The sequence below is a fragment of the Patella vulgata genome, chromosome 9 (assembly GCF_932274485.2).
Source record: "Patella vulgata chromosome 9, xgPatVulg1.2, whole genome shotgun sequence".
Taxonomy (NCBI): Eukaryota; Metazoa; Mollusca; class Gastropoda; family Patellidae; genus Patella; species Patella vulgata.
The window spans coordinates 28,968,220-28,988,542 of NC_065887.2; the positions used below are offsets into that span (position 1 = coordinate 28,968,220).

The 20,323-nt window shown below is 37.2% G+C and overlaps 1 protein-coding gene across 2 annotated transcripts; it reads left to right on the top strand.

Moving 5' to 3' along the window:
* The first annotated feature begins 249 nt into the window (after positions 1 to 249).
* On the top strand, positions 250 to 20,128 carry LOC126807787 (uncharacterized). Of its 2 annotated transcripts, none has more exons than XM_050532614.2 (2): positions 250 to 2,232; positions 19,997 to 20,128. In XM_050532614.2, exons 1-2 carry the CDS (start codon positions 420 to 422, stop codon positions 20,104 to 20,106), a joined length of 1,923 nt encoding a protein of 640 aa, XP_050388571.1. In that variant the 5' UTR covers positions 250 to 419; the 3' UTR covers positions 20,107 to 20,128. The 2 variants fall into 2 exon arrangements, with proteins under 2 accessions (XP_050388571.1, XP_050388572.1); XM_050532615.1 differs by lacking the exon at positions 250 to 2,232 and adding an exon at positions 9,581 to 11,304 and having other exon boundaries at positions 19,997 to 20,126.
* Positions 20,129 to 20,323: the final 195 nt, after the last annotated feature.

Genomic DNA, 20,323 nt, shown 5'->3' on the forward strand with positions numbered 1-20,323 from the left:
GATTACGTTTCTTTAATATGATGATGTCCGTTTAATATTTAGTCAAAACAATCCAGATGTGCTCTGGTTAGACACAACAAGACTCGATACAGGCGTCTCTATTGTTGAAAATGTTATGTACATGTGATAGCATACGCAAGTAACTTAATATGTCTGTGTGTTATTTGTTCGGTTTAACAGTTGCTTTAAGACGATTTTATGTCTTTAATCTTGTACAAAACATATCTGTCATTCAAACCGAACGTAGATTTAATTAGTTATGGTGAAGTGTTGTGAACAATAAAATGTGTTATGTCGTATCTATAGTGTACGGATGACTAAAGGCAATATCAATGCTTTGTGAGGAAAAATAACAAAGAATGTGTTAGATATCTGGTCTGCTGGATAAGTCAGTGAATAATAATACTGATATAGACGAAATGAGCGTTAACTTCGGGAATAACACTACCAATGGTGGAATTAAAAATACGTATTTTGAGGGAAATAGATTTCCCTGGTTACCGTCAGTATTTGTGGCAGTTTCGTTACTGGTTTTCTTGGGATTGTCATTTGCTAAATATCATCGAAAGGTTTCTAAGAAAAGGCAAGCCACGTTGGATTATATGCTTGTTCATTCTCGAATGCTACGACGTCGAACACTGGCACCGCTTTGTAATACATATTCCATCAGCATTAAGGACTTGGCATCGTCTGTGAGAATAAGAGTACCGAATGCGTCTGTATGTCTAAAGAGTGTTGATTCATTTAACTATAACATGACCAGCATGGACAGTAATGATTATGTTAATAAAGAAGACAATGAACCATTTACGCCATATTTTGGTGCAACATTAAATGATTCAACAAGCAGTAAATTTCTAGACAGTGCACTATCATTCAGTGGAAGTGAGTGGGACTACTCTCAGTCGAAAAGTCCCCGACCTCCTCGATTTAATCTTTCGGGTATTCACAGTGACGAAAGCTACGATAAGAACAGGATAAAACGAAAACGATGGAGACGTAGCTTTTCCTTAGATGACTATTGGCTAGGCAATAAAAAACGATACCATGCCCTGAATCTCATGGATGATTCATTTGATACTGGAATGAACACTAGTGATGACTTGTATCAGTGTTCTAACGAAACGGGTTCACAACATGAAAACACGTATTTGACCAACGCTAAAAAAATCCCCGAAGACAGTGTTTTATTAAACGATAATCAAACGAGTGAACGTGACAGTTTTATTAATATCAAAACACAAAGGCTATATCAGAAACCCTGTAGACCAAACCGACAACAAAAACTTGTCGACAAACGAAAACGTCTCACAAAAATCAGGCATTGTGGAAATGCTTGTCAAAACTGTTCAGCGCCTATTAGACAGGATGCCAACGAAGACAACGAATTAAATATGGAAACTACACTGGCGAGAAGAATGGAAAAATTAAATCCTGTGTCATACAAATCAAAGTCGGTGAGTTTTGAAACGAGAACATTTGACAAAGGTGCAAATGTGCGAAAACGTATATGTGATATACGAAGCGATTCTGCGCCTAGCACCAGTGTTTCTCATACTTTAATACTTTTCAGTCACCAACACAAAAATGAGACCGGCCTTGCCTCGGATTTTTTGCCATTTGAGGAGAATTCCAAACTCACGGCTAGCAATACACCCATTTCCACCAGAAGCAAAAGAAAAAAGATCTTTGCCCACCAAAAGAATGTCGATCTTAACAGCTTAGAATTGCGCGTGGTTAATGATATGAATTTTGAAAACGCGGAAGGCAGCAAAGCAAGTAAGGCCATCTTTAACCAAAATGGTTTAAGCAACGAAATAATCGGTGATAAAAAGATAACATTAGATATTTCTAATCAATGCCCTATATTATTCATGCTACATCAAAATTTGAGGGATGCATCTCGACGGGCATTAATGAGTCCTAGATCACTTCAGTGTAATTCAAGTGTGGAGTGTGCCAGTTCTGTGACGATGTCCCAAGGAGATAACAGTGCGATTACGATAAATAACAATGAATTAAAAGACTGTTATACTGACAAGATATTAATGGATTCTGCAGCAGTTAAAAATACGCCAGAATGTTCAGATAACTTACAAAATTCTTCGAGCAACAGAAACTTCACGAACGGTTTGATCAATGATGCATATCTTTGGTCACGAAAATCATGGAAGATGTATGCCGACAGGAAGAAACAGGAACAAAAACGATCATCAGAAAGAACAAACCCAGGTGAGATTATTTTGTATAACTAACTGAGATAAGTTCTTGCTTATTCTATGTTTCATATACTAAACAGCAAAAAAACGTCAGTACGATTTCAAAATCAGAGAGGCACATTAATCAAATCATTCTAGAAAACGACTTACTATATGGATCAAAGCAATTTTTTGTGAGCAGTATGTTGACACATTGACATTAGTGATTAATTCATCACAATTCCAAGACATTACGAGAAGGTTTAGAGTCTGTACACAGTCTATACATCAGTATCTGGTGTGTCCACCGCGAGTGTCAATAACAGCAGCGCAGCGTCTGTACATCGAGTGGACCAGACGATTGATGAACGTCATTGGTACCTGGAACCACACTCTCAGAAAAGCCTGGCGCAATCCATCGGCTGTGTTTGGGCGTTATTAGGTCTCCTCTAAATTCCATCCCAAAGATGTTCAATCGGGTTTAAGTCTGGACTAAGGACTGGCCAGTGCATAACGTTGACACCATTCTGCTGTAGAAAATCCCGAGAAACTGTGGCGGTGTGGGCACGGGCGTTGTAATTCTGGAAAACATTGTTTCGATCGATGTAGGGCACTGCTGTGATGCCGCCTCCTGTCCCTGGCCCAAGATTTTGGAACACCATAGGACCAAAGCCGATTCCACCCCAAACCATTATGCTTGGACCTCCCCATGAGGCTCACTCCATGACACATTGGTCAGAATAACGCTGGCCACGTCGACGCCATTTTCTGGTCCTGCCATCTGCAGTTGATACGCAATACCGACTTTCATCTGTGAACAGAACAGTTCTCCATTGCCTCTGTCGCCAGTTCTCCATTGCCTGTGTCGATGGCGAGGGGTGAGGATCGTCCACGGTAAGGTCTACGGCAAAGGATGTTCTCTCTGGTGAAACGTCGGCGCACTGTATCGGTACTGATGGGTCTTCCGCGTGTTCCCATTGTCTGACGTGCTGTCTCAGATGCCTGTGTGAAGGGATTCTGCACGTGTTGTCGCACAATATAGCGGTCTTGTCGCCTTGTGGTAACCCTTGGTCTACCAGTTCGGGGCGATCATCCGTGGTGTTGGTGGCCCGAAAGCGTTGCTGAAGCCTGTAGATGCGTCTATTCAGAGTAACATACCAACCTGGCGTTTCTTTTGCTGCTTAGTATATTATGAAATATAAATTCAATAATAGATATGTAATCTAATGATGTTTCTAAATCACAGAATATGAATGGAGTTGACGCCTCGTTCATGATGTGTCATTTTCAAAATTCATTAAAAGTTCTAATCTGTACTTTCATTTCGACGATCCTAGAACGCTATATGGTCATTGTGTAGGAACTTGAAATGATGTCTTCCTACGAACGTCTAGGAGCGTCTAATAACAGCCTTTAAGCCCGAAACCTATATATTCCCATGTGCAGCGAAATTATGGTCTTTAGGATATTGCCTGGTGTATTTCTACAAGCGCCAAACGATGTTTTCTATTGTCTCAATCCGCTCGCGCCAGGCGGATGAATGTCGAAACCAACTTTCATTGTCACTGAACTAGTTAATTTCGAGACACCTAATTAGCCTGAATCTAGCTGTCAACAACCGTTTGTAGGTATGCGAAAAACTGAACAGTACACCATTCTCACAGCTAAATAAATCAGCCACCACCACCACCACCGCCCGCCCCTTTATTTGTGTAAGGGTGGGTGGGGGGTATTCTTGTAGGGGCATGCGCAATGCAGCGGTACCAAGAAGACAAGGAGGACTAGCAATGATGTACTTGTGGAGGGACAGCTTATACATCAAGGCGCATTAAGCCCCAATGATATTCAGTAGCGCATTACACCACACAGCCCAGGACAATGGATTTGGGTACTGTGCTTTATGTGCGCAATACAATCTATGAAAGAAAATGGGATCTTATAAAATGCCCTGATGCAAAACTTTCGATGTATTACAACTTCCTCTTCAAATATTTTTCTTTCGGTTCTTGATTTTTCTATTAGGCTAGCCCACGGTGGCTCAGTGGGTGATTCACTGGTTCACGAACCACTAAGTCCCAGGATCGATCCCGGTTTTGGTCGAGAAAATTATTCTGGATTTTCCAGCCTGAGTACCTGGCATTGTTATTGAGCTCTAATTCATATTTCCTCCAACGTCCCTTAGTGTTTCTTCGATCAGTTTTAGCTTCGCGGATATCATCTGAGTAAATCCATTGTGAATCTGGTCTTTATGGGATTATCTTAGTTACCACAGGTTCATACATATACTTGTCAAGAACCCCAAATACATCACCGTATATGAGAGCATACTCATAAGTATGGCTGGTGGATTACATGGTAGTTGACGGGATGCAATTTAAAGGACAATATTGGTGTCAGTCATTATCACATATGTGAGAGAACTAATTAAACGCGTTCCAAATATAATTTTAACACAGAGGTCATTGCAACGATAGCTGAGTAATACGGGTTTCCTGAATCGGAAGTGACGAACGCCAAAGGAAAACACGAGTCATACCTCTATATAACAGACTGATGTGACGAGTGATAACAGATACACTACACGGCCGAATTTCTGCTCACTAATAATTCCTTCCAAGACCAAAAGTTGTTGTGTGAGACTGTGAGAGGATATCTGACAATTCATAAAAAGAATTGACTGCCACTAGATAAGAGAACACGAAAGAAAAACAGAAAAAGTACGTGCATTACCATGTTTTTATAAGGTATAGAATGAATATAAACAAGGGAATGTACAGATATTTCTATTTTTCTCGTGTTCTCTTATCTAATGACATTCGATTATTTTATTGAATTGTCAGGTATCCCCTTACAGTCCCATATAACAACTTTTGGTCTTCGAAGGAATTATTAGTGAGCAGAAATTCGGCCGTGTATCTGTTATCACTCGTCACATCAGTCAGTTATATAGAGAGATGACACGTGTTTTCCTTTGGCGTTCGTCACTTATATACAGATCTATATATCGTTTGGGATTTTTATACTTTCGATGGCCTACACTACATGAAGTTCGAACCAGCCAGGCACTTGATTAACCAATCATTGGCTAATCCCTCGCATCATCCAGAACACGTCAATGATAACAACTCTTCTAGATCCAAGTGTAGAAAGACAAGTAAAACGGAATTTTGAACTGTGAAAAACGAAACGAAATAGCATCTGTGTTTTTTATCAGATTGTACTGGTAATGAAGAATGAAAAAGAATTCATCATGAAATAAGGCAGTTTTAAATTATTTTTTTCTTCGAGATTGAATCTTAGTCGGAACATGATGTACCATTTAAACATAGTCGCCTATTGGACCTTACATATAAAATAATTTGTAGTTCTATGTAACCCATTCACTGTATAACACCCTATGCTGGTCATCGTCATGTTACTTGGGTTGCTAAAATAGATAGCTTAACTTAATAAGATTGGCACTGTATAATTAGACAACAGAAGCAGGTTACCTCTTTATTGGACACTTCAGATTGTCATGACTTTTGTATCCTCGAAGTACATATAGATATTAATAATAATAATAATACTTTATTCAGTGATACAAGGTCATATAGTACATAGAATATAACATACATATATATTCCAGATCTATAATATTATTCGGTTATTGAGTATATATATACATGTGTATATTAATAAACAATAACAACGAATAACAAATATATAACTTTCTGGAACTCAACTTTTCCTCTACATACAGTGCCATAGATATCAATAATGATCTATCTCTAACAGTGCATAACTTATATAGAAGATGTGCATCATAATAATCGCTAATGCAGTCTGGTGGAAGATATTTAACTCTTAAACATAAAATAGTATAATTTTTCATTTCCTTCATTACATAAAGACCTTTTAAATAAATTTGCTGAGAGTGGTAACCGGTTTAAATGTAATCGTGTAATATTACGCCTCAACTTTATTGCTATATTACAAGATAGATAGCTCTCTTGTTTAAGCTCAGGTTTAAAATTAATGTATTCAATAAGACTATCATGGGTTATCAATATCCTTAGGTCTTAATTTCACTGATTGTACAAATTTGCTTTCATTACCAATGCTTTCGGAGTAGAATATCAACCTAAACCCAAGTGAGAATAACACCATTTTCAAATGAGTAAACCCTGTTTCCCGCTCAAATTAAAATCTAGATTTTTTAACATTAGATACACCTATTTTGGATAACGGTCTATACTCATATCGTTTAAATTACACAAATATTTTATACAAGACAAAAATGTAATATACACCGAGACTATGTTGCCCACATTCTCTTACAGCTCCAGCACTGGTGGAAGATTTACATGTATGTATACCTAACACAAACTTACAAAAGTGTGTATAAAGACGTTCTATATAAGGTCTCTGCGGATGAATTTGACCTGTTTTTGAAATGAAAGCCTTAATAGGAATGAGAGCTTTTTTGACTTTTAAGTGACAAGTTCAGTGAATATTTACCCCAGTGGAACCTAGAAGAAAACAAGAGACCTAAGTAGCTGTAATATGTGACACAATCACCCCTAGTGTGGTTCCACTGCCTAACTTAACAGATGAGGTCACGAGCGTTTCATGACTCGTGTTTAAGGGGTTTTGTGAGCGTGAAAAGGGGGGGGGGGACTGGCCAGATATAAAGTAAGTTCTACGACTATGAGAACGCGTATCCTCGAAATAGATATTATTGCACCATTGAGCGTCACATTACTCGTATTTAAGAGTTTTTTTGTGAGTGTGAAAAAGGATGGGGGTGGGGGCTGACCAGATATAAAATAAGTTTCACAACTACGTAAACGCGATTACTGGGTGTTTCCCCCCACCACACGCCCCCCACCCACACACACATACCAATTTGGTTCTGGTCAGATATAAATTAAGTCCCACGACTATGATAACACGTATCCTCGAAATAGACATTATTGCATCATGGAGCGTCACATGACTCTTGTTTAAGGGTTTTTTGTGGGTTGTGGCGGACCGCGGGGGGGGGGGGGAGTCTGGCCAGATGCAAATTAAGTTCCACAACTATGAAAACACGTTTTCTGGGTATTTTCTGGGTATTTTTTTTCTCAAGTTTGTAATATTTTGGGACATTTTCGTACGTTGCGTTCACGTTTGCCGGCGACCGTGTGCATTTTCTGGTCGTAGTACAATCGCTGCAGCTGAGTCAGGACGCCACCCCAGTCCGACGGGGGTATCAGGTAATCAATCCTCCGCCACTCACCTATTGTATGACTGACTTGTTGAACGGGACTATCACCCACCTTCCATTATTTGATCAGGTATATTAACATATTTATCCAGACACAAATATTGCGCAGCATTTATAAAATTGCCAGCAATCACTCACAAAAATTGATCATTTTCGGGTTTGTTAAAGAAAATCGGAGGACTAAAATAAGATTTCTTCTAGTCGTCAAAGAATTACTATACTGAATTTATTCTAGAATGGCTCCTTTAATTTCCTTGCCAGTAAACTTGAACAATGTGATGACAAAGTAAATGTAAATTTACATAGTTTTGACCCCGGATGATTAGGTATTTATTGACAAACACTGCTTCTTGTTTGGGTATCGCGTCAGAAATGTTTACTTAGATACGCGTGTGTTGTCAAATGTCATATTTGATTGAAAGTTGATAATTGTATCGTCCCATGTGGACATATTGTGTCAAAACTCAATGGCAGGTCAATAATTGGAGTTGTTACATAACCCTACTTGATTATATCGACTCAAAGAAGTACAAACTAAAATATGAATATTTTATTTTAACCTTTTAGATATGTCAAATTGTTTAGCTTATTCAATACTTCTTCAGCCACTTTACCAAAAACACACACGCCCACCAACAGCAAAATTACAGAGGTAGGATTCTTCCTGTTGCCGCAAATTGCAATCCCACTGTGTTCTTAATACAAAAATGATAGCCACTGAAGTTTATCCGAAAGGAAAACATGTATGTGGAGCAAATTTGATAAGGATGTATGTACCTTAAAGAAATCTAACCTCGCAATATTGTTTCCAACCAACTTTGAAAAGTAAGATGTTAAAACTTATAGAGTCCTGGCAAAGGAGGGATAACCCAGGAACGGAAGGCTGTGGATTATGAATATCAATAGAAATCAAGCCAAATATGAAAAAGATCCATAAGTCCGGAACGAAGTGTCGCAGAACACTGATAATCGATAAGGTTCTTCTCGTGAACCCAATGCTTCACACCAAATTTTACAAAAATATGTTAAAAACTGTAGCCTCTATCCAGATTAACAAAGGGGTGTCTCCACAAAGAAAAGTTGCAGAACGCTTTATGTCCTTATGGTTCATCCTCTCATGACCCCAATGCGGCACACCAAATTTGAAAGAATGGTTTTGGAAAAGGGGGCATAACTCCTAATGAATGGTCGTGGAATGCTGAAAATCGATACGGTTCATCCACTCATGACCCCAAAGTTTCCCACCCACACCCGATGAAAACTACAGGGGGGGGGGACAACATCGAAACGGAAAGTCACGGTACACTGCATATCAATAGGGTTTGTCGTCACAAAGCTTCACCGGAAATTTGAAAAAAAAATCCTTCAAACATTATTGCTTCTATCGCGTTCACAAGGTTTTCAGCAATGCGAATTATTGGTACAGAAACTCGTAGAACGCAGAATGTCGATGTGGTTCGTCACTCCATGAACACAATGTGGTAATCGCTTTGTGTTGCCCATACTGAAATAGATTTTCAAGGCAATCAAACAGGTTTGTAATTAGCTACTGGTTAATCAATCCTAAGCCACTAGAACAGAAAATTCGTGTGTGTATTTACCTGCCTAAAGTTGTGATCGGTGGTAAATAGCTAATAAACTTTCAGTGATAAATCACGCAATATAAATTCCTTGTTACTGAACTGATATTGTCATGTTGTACCCCCATAATAGGATTTTTTTTACCATTGTACCGTGGTTCGGCACAATAAAGAACTCAGACTCAAGCAGCAGTCTATGAAACATGCTGTCAAATGTATGCCATAGAATCATATCAATCATGGATAACCCAAACTTACATGTATATGTCATTTATTATCCATTTTCCACCTTGCTTGGTTGGGCGCTCTGCAGTCCATTGTCATCCCGATACGTTAAGATGGTTGCTAAGGACGGTAAGGCTGACAGAATAACAATAGCTTTGTTATTGGTAGGTAGCTAGTTTCATCTATGAACGTGTGTTACAATCTTTATCATCACGGATCAGGAATCGATCTAATCAAGTAGTATATGACTAATGTATGGACGACTTGACAGCTAGGTATGAAAAGTAGGGTGAATTGTAATTATGTCTACATCCTGTTTTGAATTGTAGACCATTGGTAATTTGTGTACTGTTTACATGACATGCAGGAATCGGTCGTGAATCCATTTTTCTTTCTTGGAGAAGCAGATGCGAATCTATGTCGTGTTTAGACGTCATGAGAGTGATGATTTATTTATATGTTTATCTTTTAAATTCATAGACACGGTTGATGAGGACGGAATGAAATATGTGAGATGAGTAAAGCGCTGTTTATTGAATTGCAACGTGCATAGTGAATTAGGCAATTTACTATAATAACCAATCACCTCTACAACACGTAACTTAATCGGAGCTTTAAACAATACCAAATGACACATGCTTGGTGTTGAAATCGTTCAAAAAGACTAACCCATAATAAATTCGTGTTGATTTTCGTAAAACGTAATTTATAGATTTAATATGAGCAACAAGAATCGGTTAATCCATTATTTATAACAATGAAAGTGTCTTGCCTTGGGGAGCTGTTGCAAGGAATGGATTATTATTCAGAAGGATGAATTTGACATCGACTGTGGATATGATAGCAAAACCTGAAATTATTTGGATACCTTATGTTTTACTGGCCTTAATGATTATCGGATCTCTTAGTTTATCATTTTTGATGTATCACCGAAGAGTCAGGAAGAAAAGAAAATGGGTTCGTGAGTACGCAGAAAGCAATCTTCAGGCGAAAAGGCCCAAAATACACAAGACGTTGTGCAATTCATACGATATGACATTAACAGACTTAGGAGCTTCCATGGCTAATCCGAACTGGCTTGGGCAACTCAACAATGAAGCATTTTCAAATGGTTCTGTTACAACGGACCATGGGTCGAATTTGTATTCCAGGGTTACAACACCCAGTTATAATGATTTACGTAATACTGATTCAAGCAGTCAGATTTGTCCTACCGGTTATTCTGTGACAACAGATGAATCTATCAAACATGGATATCTTAATGAATATGAAACCCAATTGGGATACAGAAAACAATACCATGATTATAAAATCGATGGACATACGATTCTAATTAATGATCATCCATATACTAAAGCTTCAGAACCAACGAGTGTACGGGTTCCAAATTACACCCACAAGATTAAAGCAGGGATTCGTAACGATAACACGGATAGAATGTCCCGCCTTTCAGCTGAAATTGATATGGCCACAGGTGACGTAGTTGTAGACATCCAAACCTTATGTGAATCTTGTAAGCGATTTATATTTAATGAAGATGAATCAGGGTTGAATATTGACGACATTAGTCGCCCAGTAGAGCATTTACCCACAAATAAGTATTACAACCATATGATAAACCCTGATAAAATCCTTCCAACCCAGTCGTGTGAATTAATGAATACAAGAAATCCCTCCACAGAACAAACGACTTCGTTTTATAAAACTGCATTTTCAAGTTATGTGAACCGGGAAATGTACTCTAGATACAACCAAGAACGCAATCGATACAAAGAACTGATTATTAATCCAGATTACAGGTTCGATAGACATCAAATAGGCCAATTAATACCAGCTGGTGCTTGTACACATTCCATTGACAGTGGTATCGCATCATTTAATGGAACTCAAGCAATCTACCCTAAACGCGATCCAAAGCATGATCTAGATGATAAGGTTCCTGCTTCAATATACAACATTCGAAGAATCAAAAATACAATTCGAAACCACTTAAGTGAGGAACATCCACACAGTGATTTTGTAACGTCGACGCTACTTAAATTTAAACCAATTGGTATGTTATTCCTTTTATTCTTGGGGCATTATAATTTGGTGTAGTTGTCTGGTGGGTTTTCTGTGGACCTTTTTGGGGTGAGAGGGGCGGGGGGGGGGTAACTCTTCTTGATAAAATATCTGATCGAATGATTTTTTTTATTTTCCAGTACTAGTAAATTTATTTTGACTATACTTCACAAAAGGTGAAAGCCCAGGGGATTAGACACTCGAGCATATTACTCACCACCTACATACCCGAGGTCGAACCATTGAATTGCAGAGCTTCTTCGTTTTTACTCATCATTTGATTTAAAACATGCTTTGAAATGATCTCCGTATGCACCCATTGCTACAGTTCGCTTTAAACTCCTATAATACGTGTTGCTAATTACCCCATACCCCTTCTCATTTATTGGTGAAAGTCTTATATTTAATTATAGACAAAGCTATCATAAATTGTATATATATAGTTGAGAAGTCTAATTAAAACGGAAGTAGTTAGTTATTCGTTTAATGTAAATGAAATGAAATGAAACGAAATGGGGTTTAACGTCCTACTGTTCTGCTCCTAAACTGGGCTAATGAAGACGGGCATACGCCATACAGTGTGCTATGAGAGAAATTTTGCCCGGGCAGCGGCGCTACGACATACTCTTATATCGAATTCCAACTGCCAATGGATCTTTTACGTGCACACCAATTTGTACACGGGACCTCGGTTTTTCGTCCCATCCGAACGACTAGACAGCTGTCCTTGTCAGGCCCTCTATCCTGCATCACTGACAATGGGAATCTTCGTTTAATGTAGGTCAGCGCAAATTAAAACCAGAAGAAGAACACATGAAAGTTAGAATATAAAATTCGATTGAGTTAGGGTTAAAGATTTGCGTATAATATTAATTTGGTCATGCCCTGCAAATCACTTTGACTTTAAAAATCAGTTGAATGGTTTAGCTGTAAGTGGCACAAATATATTTTTAAAATTGCCTTTAACAAAGTGATAACTAATATCGAACTAATCAATCACAGAAGGACACATCTGTTTATAAATTTTTAAATGGCTTTCAGTCTTGAGCAATCGATGCTTTAGTTATTGAATCCATACTACTTCATTTTCAACATCAGAGACACTTTACCTGCGGTGAAGAACAAAGGGCAGCCACCATTTAGTTTTCGAACGTTAGTTTCGTACGATACTTTTTGTTTATCTTCGATCAATATCATTATAGGAGGTTTGTCTTTAAATACGTCTACATCGATAATAAGGCAATGTATATCCGCCTCTGTAGATATGTTGGTAATATTCATACAGATACTAAAAAAACGTCAGTGAAGGTCCGGATAAATTCGTATTGTAATATACTGCATGTATTTTCTAGTCATAAATAGATTTAAATATATATAGATTTTTAAGTACATGAACTGACAAGTATCCGCTTATGATTTTCCACATAACTACATCTTTTCTTACGGCAAAAGGCTCGTGGTTAATGAAATTATACAACATTCAGACAGGCATACTAGTCTGGGTTGTCTGCGATATCACCTCGGTGGAAACGGACGTAAAATACAACTAACTAACAACTAGTCTGATGCTACACGCCGACGTATTTGACATGTATACAGGACAGTGTAAAGATTCGAGAGATAAAGCTGTTATTACCATAAAGCGCATAATTTATCGACTTCTCTTTCCTCAATAGAAAATAGATATTGGGCTAATTCCCCCAAAAAAACATAAGAGCAGTAAAACGATCAGTCGACGATTAACCAATCCTCAATCTTTTTGCGAAATCAATCAGTCGACGATTAACAAATCCTTAGTCTTAATGCGAAATCACCTCTCTATTATTTCAGCTTTGCCTTGTACGATATCGAAGTATAAATTGCCGACATTTATCGAGGAAAATCGACTGTGTCAAATGGCTTATGTAGCCGTCTGTTCCGTTAAAGTATATTGTCGTTGGCAATGTACGTTTCGACATGTATTTAGATAGGAGTTGGTGTCATTTTTATTAAAATATAACTTCCACCATGTCATATCATTTCATAACCGAAACAACCCCTTGTAAGCTAAATAATGGTAAATAGAAACCCGAGCTTGAAACGCAAAGGGAAATCTCCTTTGACCGGACCGCGAAGGAGGGTCGTAATATTAATCATTTAAGACGTTTAATAGATAATTGTAACTATACACATATCCTTAAATGACATTTAGAAGTAGAGGTATAATATTCATAATAACACAACTTTATGGATTTACTACTTCTTGGTTTATTACATGCAACGTTTCAATACTCTTACAGGTATCTTTATCAAGCAATGATCAATAATGAATAACAACCTACATTTATAGTACATTCATGAGTAAGACAATAAAAACATAACATTAATTAATGGTTATAACAACAACATTTCCCTTTGAAACTGACTTCACGATCTCTATATTAACAGGTAAAACGGGGACTGAAGCCACCACCAAGGCTTAATAATCATACTATCAAAACATCAATAAATTATTAGTGTCTTTGAGTAAGACAATAAAAACATAACATTAATTAATGGTTATAACAACACCAGTTCCTTTTGAAACTGACTTCGCGAGCTCTCTTATTACCAGATACAACGGGGACTGAAGCCCCCACCAAGGCTTAATAATCATACTGTCAATACCCCTTACTATCAAAACATCAATAAATTATTAGTGTCTTTGATTATGTCTTTTAATGATATGGTAATTTAACTAATGTGTATAAGCATAATCAATAAGGGTGATTACTCTCTCCTCCTCCCTTATGATCATAATTTTATAACTTAATACTCAAACCATTTCCCTATGTTTAAACTACAATAACAACCTTTATTTAATCATTTAGCATTTTTTAACTATGTAACTATTAATAATGAAATATATTGTTAACTATTGACTATTTGTGATGGTGGATCCCAATCTTCCTGCATTATATTAATAAGTCATTCCATACATTCGATATTGCTCGACCATTATCTTTATTCATTTTAGTTTTATGTCTTCGTATTTCTAAGGCTTCCCACAAGACTCTCTTTTTTTCCATACTTTAATGTTCTTTGTCAGCACATTAGTTTTATCCCATTCTATGTTATGGGTAGGATTTTCTATGATGTGTTCGACGACTGCAGATTTATTGGGTTCCAGACGTCTAGTTGCTGCTTTATGTTCTTTAAGTCTCACTGATAACGGGCGGCACGTTTCCCCTATGTACATGGATTTGCAACTGCATAGGATCTGGTATACTATGCCTTTTGGGTCCACATTTGGTATTTTTGTTCTCCCATTGGCGTTGATCAGTGATTTTAACGGTACTCCTCCACTAAATGTTACATCTATTTGCAATCTGGTCAGTAATCTTTTAATCTTATGACTTGTTGGGCCTATAAATGGAATGTTGATATGGATAGGGGCTTTTTCTTTACCAGTCACGTCGGGGACTTTATTCAGTTTTTCCGTTGTACTGCTAATAACTTTTTTCACAAATTCTAATTGGTAGTTGTTGTATTGGGTTAGGGTTTCAGTGATGTGTTTAATTTCTTCTTCAATTTTATCATCGGTGCAAATATTGAGCCCTTCTGGTTAATATTGACACTATTCCCGCCTTGGTTGTTGTTGGGTGGGCAGATGCGAAGTTAATATATTGATCTGTATGCGTCGGTTTTCTATACACTCTTGTCGTTACTTTATCATCATTTCTGTCAATTAGGATATCTAAAAAGGGTAGCTGTTTATTATTTTCTTCTTCAACTGTAAATTGTATTCTTGGATGTATGGAGTTGAGGTGGTGGATTAGTAGTTGGTGTTTTCCTCTTCCTTCATTACAGCCAACACATCGTCCACTTTTCTAAGCCAAATGCTAGGTTGGATTGGGGATGTTAAGGATTTTCCCACAAAACATTTGTCATTTGACACTTAACATTTGACTTTTTATATTTAACTCTTGCCTTAAAGGAATTTTGACTTTATCATTACCGGTATTAGGACTTTGTACATTTTACTTTTTACATATATTCGACGGAAACATCATTTTAGCAGAGCATTTAATATTGGCAGCGATACCCTTCCATAATATCTAACGGATATGACCTAATGTTGAGAATTGATTTAATATCAGCTTATATAAAAGCGCCTGTAAAGAATGAGTAATTAAGAGATTTGCTCAGGATGAGTCATTATGAGATTTGCAACTTGCAACATAATTAACATATGTACAATTTAGATAATAATCTGGGATTTCATCAATGGAATGCAGAAATTGAAATTTTATTTAACGAATACATCTTTGTTTATTATGTGTTCTAACGTGTTTAATTCATTTTGTTTGCTGAGTTAGAATTAGAAACTGTTTCTTTACTTACAGTGTGAAAATATAAAGAAAATGAACCCTTGTGTATATAATAGTAATGTATTCAATGATCGCCGTACAATATGTAAAAATAGACTAGAATGTACAAGACAATACATATACCGTTATTATAATAACAATGGTACCAATCGATTATTACGGTATCCTTACTTCAGTGTACCCAAATATCTACATACAGACCTAGATCTACGATATCCGTTATTCTATTGATTAGAATACCATTATTGAAGATATTTATTGATTAAAACGACTGTGCATAATTATATATCATGATATGCATTTAACCACCTCTTAAAATATTGATTTAAAAAAAACACCGTTGTATGTCAAGGGAAATGTATAATGCATGAACTGGAAAGTAGTCGACACTTACTTCGGTCATTTTGATCCACATTTTGACTTTTGTATTCTTTGATTATAATGTGTGTAATCTTGGCACAACGTTTTTTAACTGTCAAGGGTACGACAACTTATAATACCATCCGAACGATTCAATACACTTTCTTTGTCAATGCTTCCTTTACGCGTACAACTAATGATACCATCCGAACGACTAAATACACTTTCTTTGTAAGCCATCCCGTGCTGTTCTTCTCGTTCCATGGAATTCTGACCTGGAAACCGTTACCCTCGCCGCTCGACTACCACATCTGCCAAATCTTATTTGAATTTTTTCGAACTTCGCAAGTATTGCGGTGTTTGTGTAGATGTGTTAGTAAAAGAGCGAGAAATATCAGGTATCGCACACAGGGTAGTGTGTGCTAACACTTTTATGAACATCTGGTACCAATGCCCCCAACATGGACATCGAACCATGGAGTTTGTAGGTCTTTGATCCATATTCTGATCGAAGCTCCGTCTTGAGTGTGAAGTGTCGGACTTCACTGACCCTATTGTATGTAATTATAGATGAATAGTGACAGTTTACACTTATTATTTTGCCGATCAATTTTGAAAGAGACTATATAAGAAAACTAAATTTAGGCCCCGTCCCCTGCTGGATTAGACAAATTAGGTTATAGAATTTCTTGTGGCCCTACTTTCAGAACATCGTCAATCGTGGTCAAGGACAATAACAGAATTAAACGCTGTTGCCTATAGTCTTATAGTAAGTGTTTGTAGTTATACCGCACAAAACAACAGAAACCCATAGACAAACTCTCTGGACAAGAAACTTGACAGATTTGTTTACTTGGCGGACAGCTACCTGAATATAACTTTTCAATGGAGAATAATTTTATATTACAAAATTTATATCTGGACGGACACCTTGAGAGGATGCTTTAGGTAGATTATAAAGGGTAGTGTCGCCTGTCTGACATCAAATTTGACCGAGGATTCGGAAACCGGAGTAAGAAGGCCGAATGCCTTGACTGATACATTCTTCTGTGTGCAACCTAGTTTTGAGACTGCGCAAAAGAAAATTGTAAAAATCTAATTTTGTAGTGGTATCGTGTTGTATATAAATTAATGATGAAGAAAACTGGCTTTGTCTTGATATATTGATTTTTGATTACCATTAGGTTCGTATTACAGGCAAAATAGTCTAGTGATGCACCCTGCACGTTTCAAGTCAGTAGCTTGAAGCGTATATATGGTATTAGTGTCAGTGGCTTGTGGCACGAAGTAACAGTATATTGTCGCATACATAATATATTATGTCAACGCTTGAGCGACATAATATATTGTGTTGACGCTCCAAGCGTGTTAGCATATTAGACCTGTAGACTCAGTGGAATGTACGCGTCATCAGAGCGGATCCAGGGGTTGGACCATGGGGACCGGTCCACCCCCTTAACAATAGAAAGTGTCCCTGTAAATAAAAGAGGGCATCCTTATCAGAAAAAGGGCACCTGTGATGTCAGAATTTCAAAAAAGGGCACTTTTCTTTCGGATTAGGGTTAGGGTTAGGGTTAGGACACAGAAAAGAGAGAAAAAACAGAAAAGAAAAAAACAATCGAAACTTACCGATTCCATGATGGAAAATACCGCCAAAATATGTCTCCAAAGCATTCATTGGTTATCAAAGCGCCAATTAAATCTATCGTTGCAAGTTCATGCCTAGTCACCTCCATCCTAGTTCCAAGCGTTGACATAATATATTATATCGCCCAAGCGTTGACATAATATATTATGTATGCGACAATATACTGTTACTTCGTGCCACAGGCCACTGACACTAATACCATATATACGCTTCAAGCTACTGACTTGAAACGTATCGCCTGAGTGATGTGATTGTTTGATGTGAATCCGATCCATTTTCTGAATCCTGAATCGATATTATATATTGCGAATTTTAAGGGTATAATTTGACATGAAATTTCTTAAGTGGCATTAAACTCTAAGATGAAAAATGAAACGGCTCGCAGATTCCCGAATGAAATGAGGTTTAATATCTTACTTTTCAGCACCAACTGCGCTGACCAAGGCGGCCATATATCAATCATTGTGCTATGATGTATATTTTGCTACGGCCTTCTCTAATTCGATTTCCAACCAACGGTATACACATGACCTCGTTTTTTGTCCTATCCGGACGTTTTTTTTCCGCCACCACCATGGGAAACCAGGCTGGAGAATCCCAAATATCTTTCTCTGCCAACCACGGGGTCGAACAGGAGACAGTCTTTTTCAGTGAGATTGCGCTATACTCACCGAGTAACTATGACTCTCTGTAAATAATATAATCCAGATTTGGCGTACATATCAATCAAACACGACTAAGGTCATGATATTTATCCAGTCTACTTTGTGTCCTTAGTTTCGTATTCTATGACAAGATCAAGTAATGATCAAGTATGATCGGGTTTAATGTAACTGCACTTCATCAACGGTGTGCTGCTCGGTGGCGCTCTTGTATGAATTTAACAAACAAACAACAGCCGAATTGCTGAATGTTAAAGCTTGGATTAAATCAAGAAACCCAGATAAGATGCATCTTCATCTTGAGGTTCATGGATAGAAGGGTTATTCTTCTCTAGTTAACTGGGGTTATTACGTCATGAAATCAATAGAAAGTAACGGGAAGTGTAGCTGGCCATAACTTAAGCTGGAATTGGTAGATTTCATATTACTGTTTTATACCTTTATACCTTTTCTTCGATATACCTTTAAGCCACAATAGCTTGTTGACCACCTTGATTATATCTAATACTGACTGTAATGTTTAGAGCAACATGTTTGTTTTTTAAATATGACTACTGTTTAATATTTACGGAATTGTATTAGCTTTGTTTTTCAGTTTGGGATATTGGGTCACTTAGGGCTGTACTATAAACATATATTATAAACGAGACACCAATAACCGTTGTACGAAAGTCCACTTGAGAAAACATAAACATATATTGTCCAACCAAACTTATAAAGGGTTCAGTTAAATAACTTTCAAATATGTAATAGGCAGGGGCGCCGGAACCCGGGTACCAGGGTATACAAATGGTACCTTGCCCTTTTATTGGGTATATATATAAACCCATGCCCTAATGATGAACGTTTTCAACCTTTTTACTAGTCTATTCATTTTTAAATGATAGATATGTAATTGCTCTCTGATCAGCGCATCAATTATTTCGGTCGATTATAGTCTCATTATAGTGTCTCGTCAACACTTGCTCCTGAATATGAGCTCTTGCAAGAATCGTATCTCTAAATCCACTGTCTCGTTCAAAAAGCTTATTCTATTTTCTTGATGAAGATTGGAGTATTGAATGTCAAATTAAAAATAATTTTTTAAGATATGAATTGCTCATGATACGAAAATTGTGAATAATCAGGCTTTTGTCTTTTTCATTATCATGTATTTTAAAGGGTTTTATGTTGGAATTTGAAATGCTAGAGGCGCTCTAAACACCCCCGACCCCCCTATATTTTGGTACCCTGGCCCATGTAATAGGGCAGCAATTACTGAGGTCTGAAATAACCCCTGATAAAATGTCCATATATTTGCGTTGTCGACAATGCTTCGTCTAAAAACGTGTCTACTTATTTAATTTTAAAATATGATTTAGCTTGGCTTTTTGTTTTCAATTAAACCGAAATCAGTCATACTAGCCATTTCATAGTACTCCGATGAAAGCAATTTCCTGATCGGATAGATGTGAAGTTACGGAAAACTGTGCTTTTGCAGTATACTTAAAGTAAAGTAAAGGTCGGAATTATAAATACAAACATGCAAAGATCAATCTTTGTAGACGTTTATTACCATTATTAAAGCCACACGGAACGTATATCTAATAAAACTGTGTTTAGATTGAGCTAATATCGGTATGTAAAGTTATTTGTTATCATTATATACTGTTAATGTATTTTCAGATGTGAAGGGTGAGAAAAAGGGGGAGACAGCTAAAGTAGAAAAAAGTGGAAATACAGACAATGATATATTTTGGTTAGATGTACATGATGGTGATGACACCATGGTATAAGCCGTGGTACTGGAAAGTGGTTATGTTGAAATAAATAAAAATTATCATCATACGTTTTTACTTCTTTGTGAAAATAGAACATGACTATGACCTATGTCGAATGGTTGACGCGTGGGCGTTGAATTATGAGATCTGTCATTGAGTGGTTTCGATTCCCAGGTTCTACGTAACAAGGGGTGGGGTCGCCTGTCAACTTCGTGAGTTTTCTCCGGGTCTT

Bases quoted from the DNA above. Each gene is read 5' to 3' on its own strand.
- LOC126807787 (XM_050532614.2), top strand. From the start codon at position 420: ATGAGCGTTAACTTCGGGAATAACACTACCAATGGTGGAATTAAAAAT. The intron at 2,233-19,996 runs GTGAGATTATTT...ATGTATTTTCAG, and splicing joins ATCAGAAAGAACAAACCCAG to ATGTGAAGGGTGAGAAAAAG.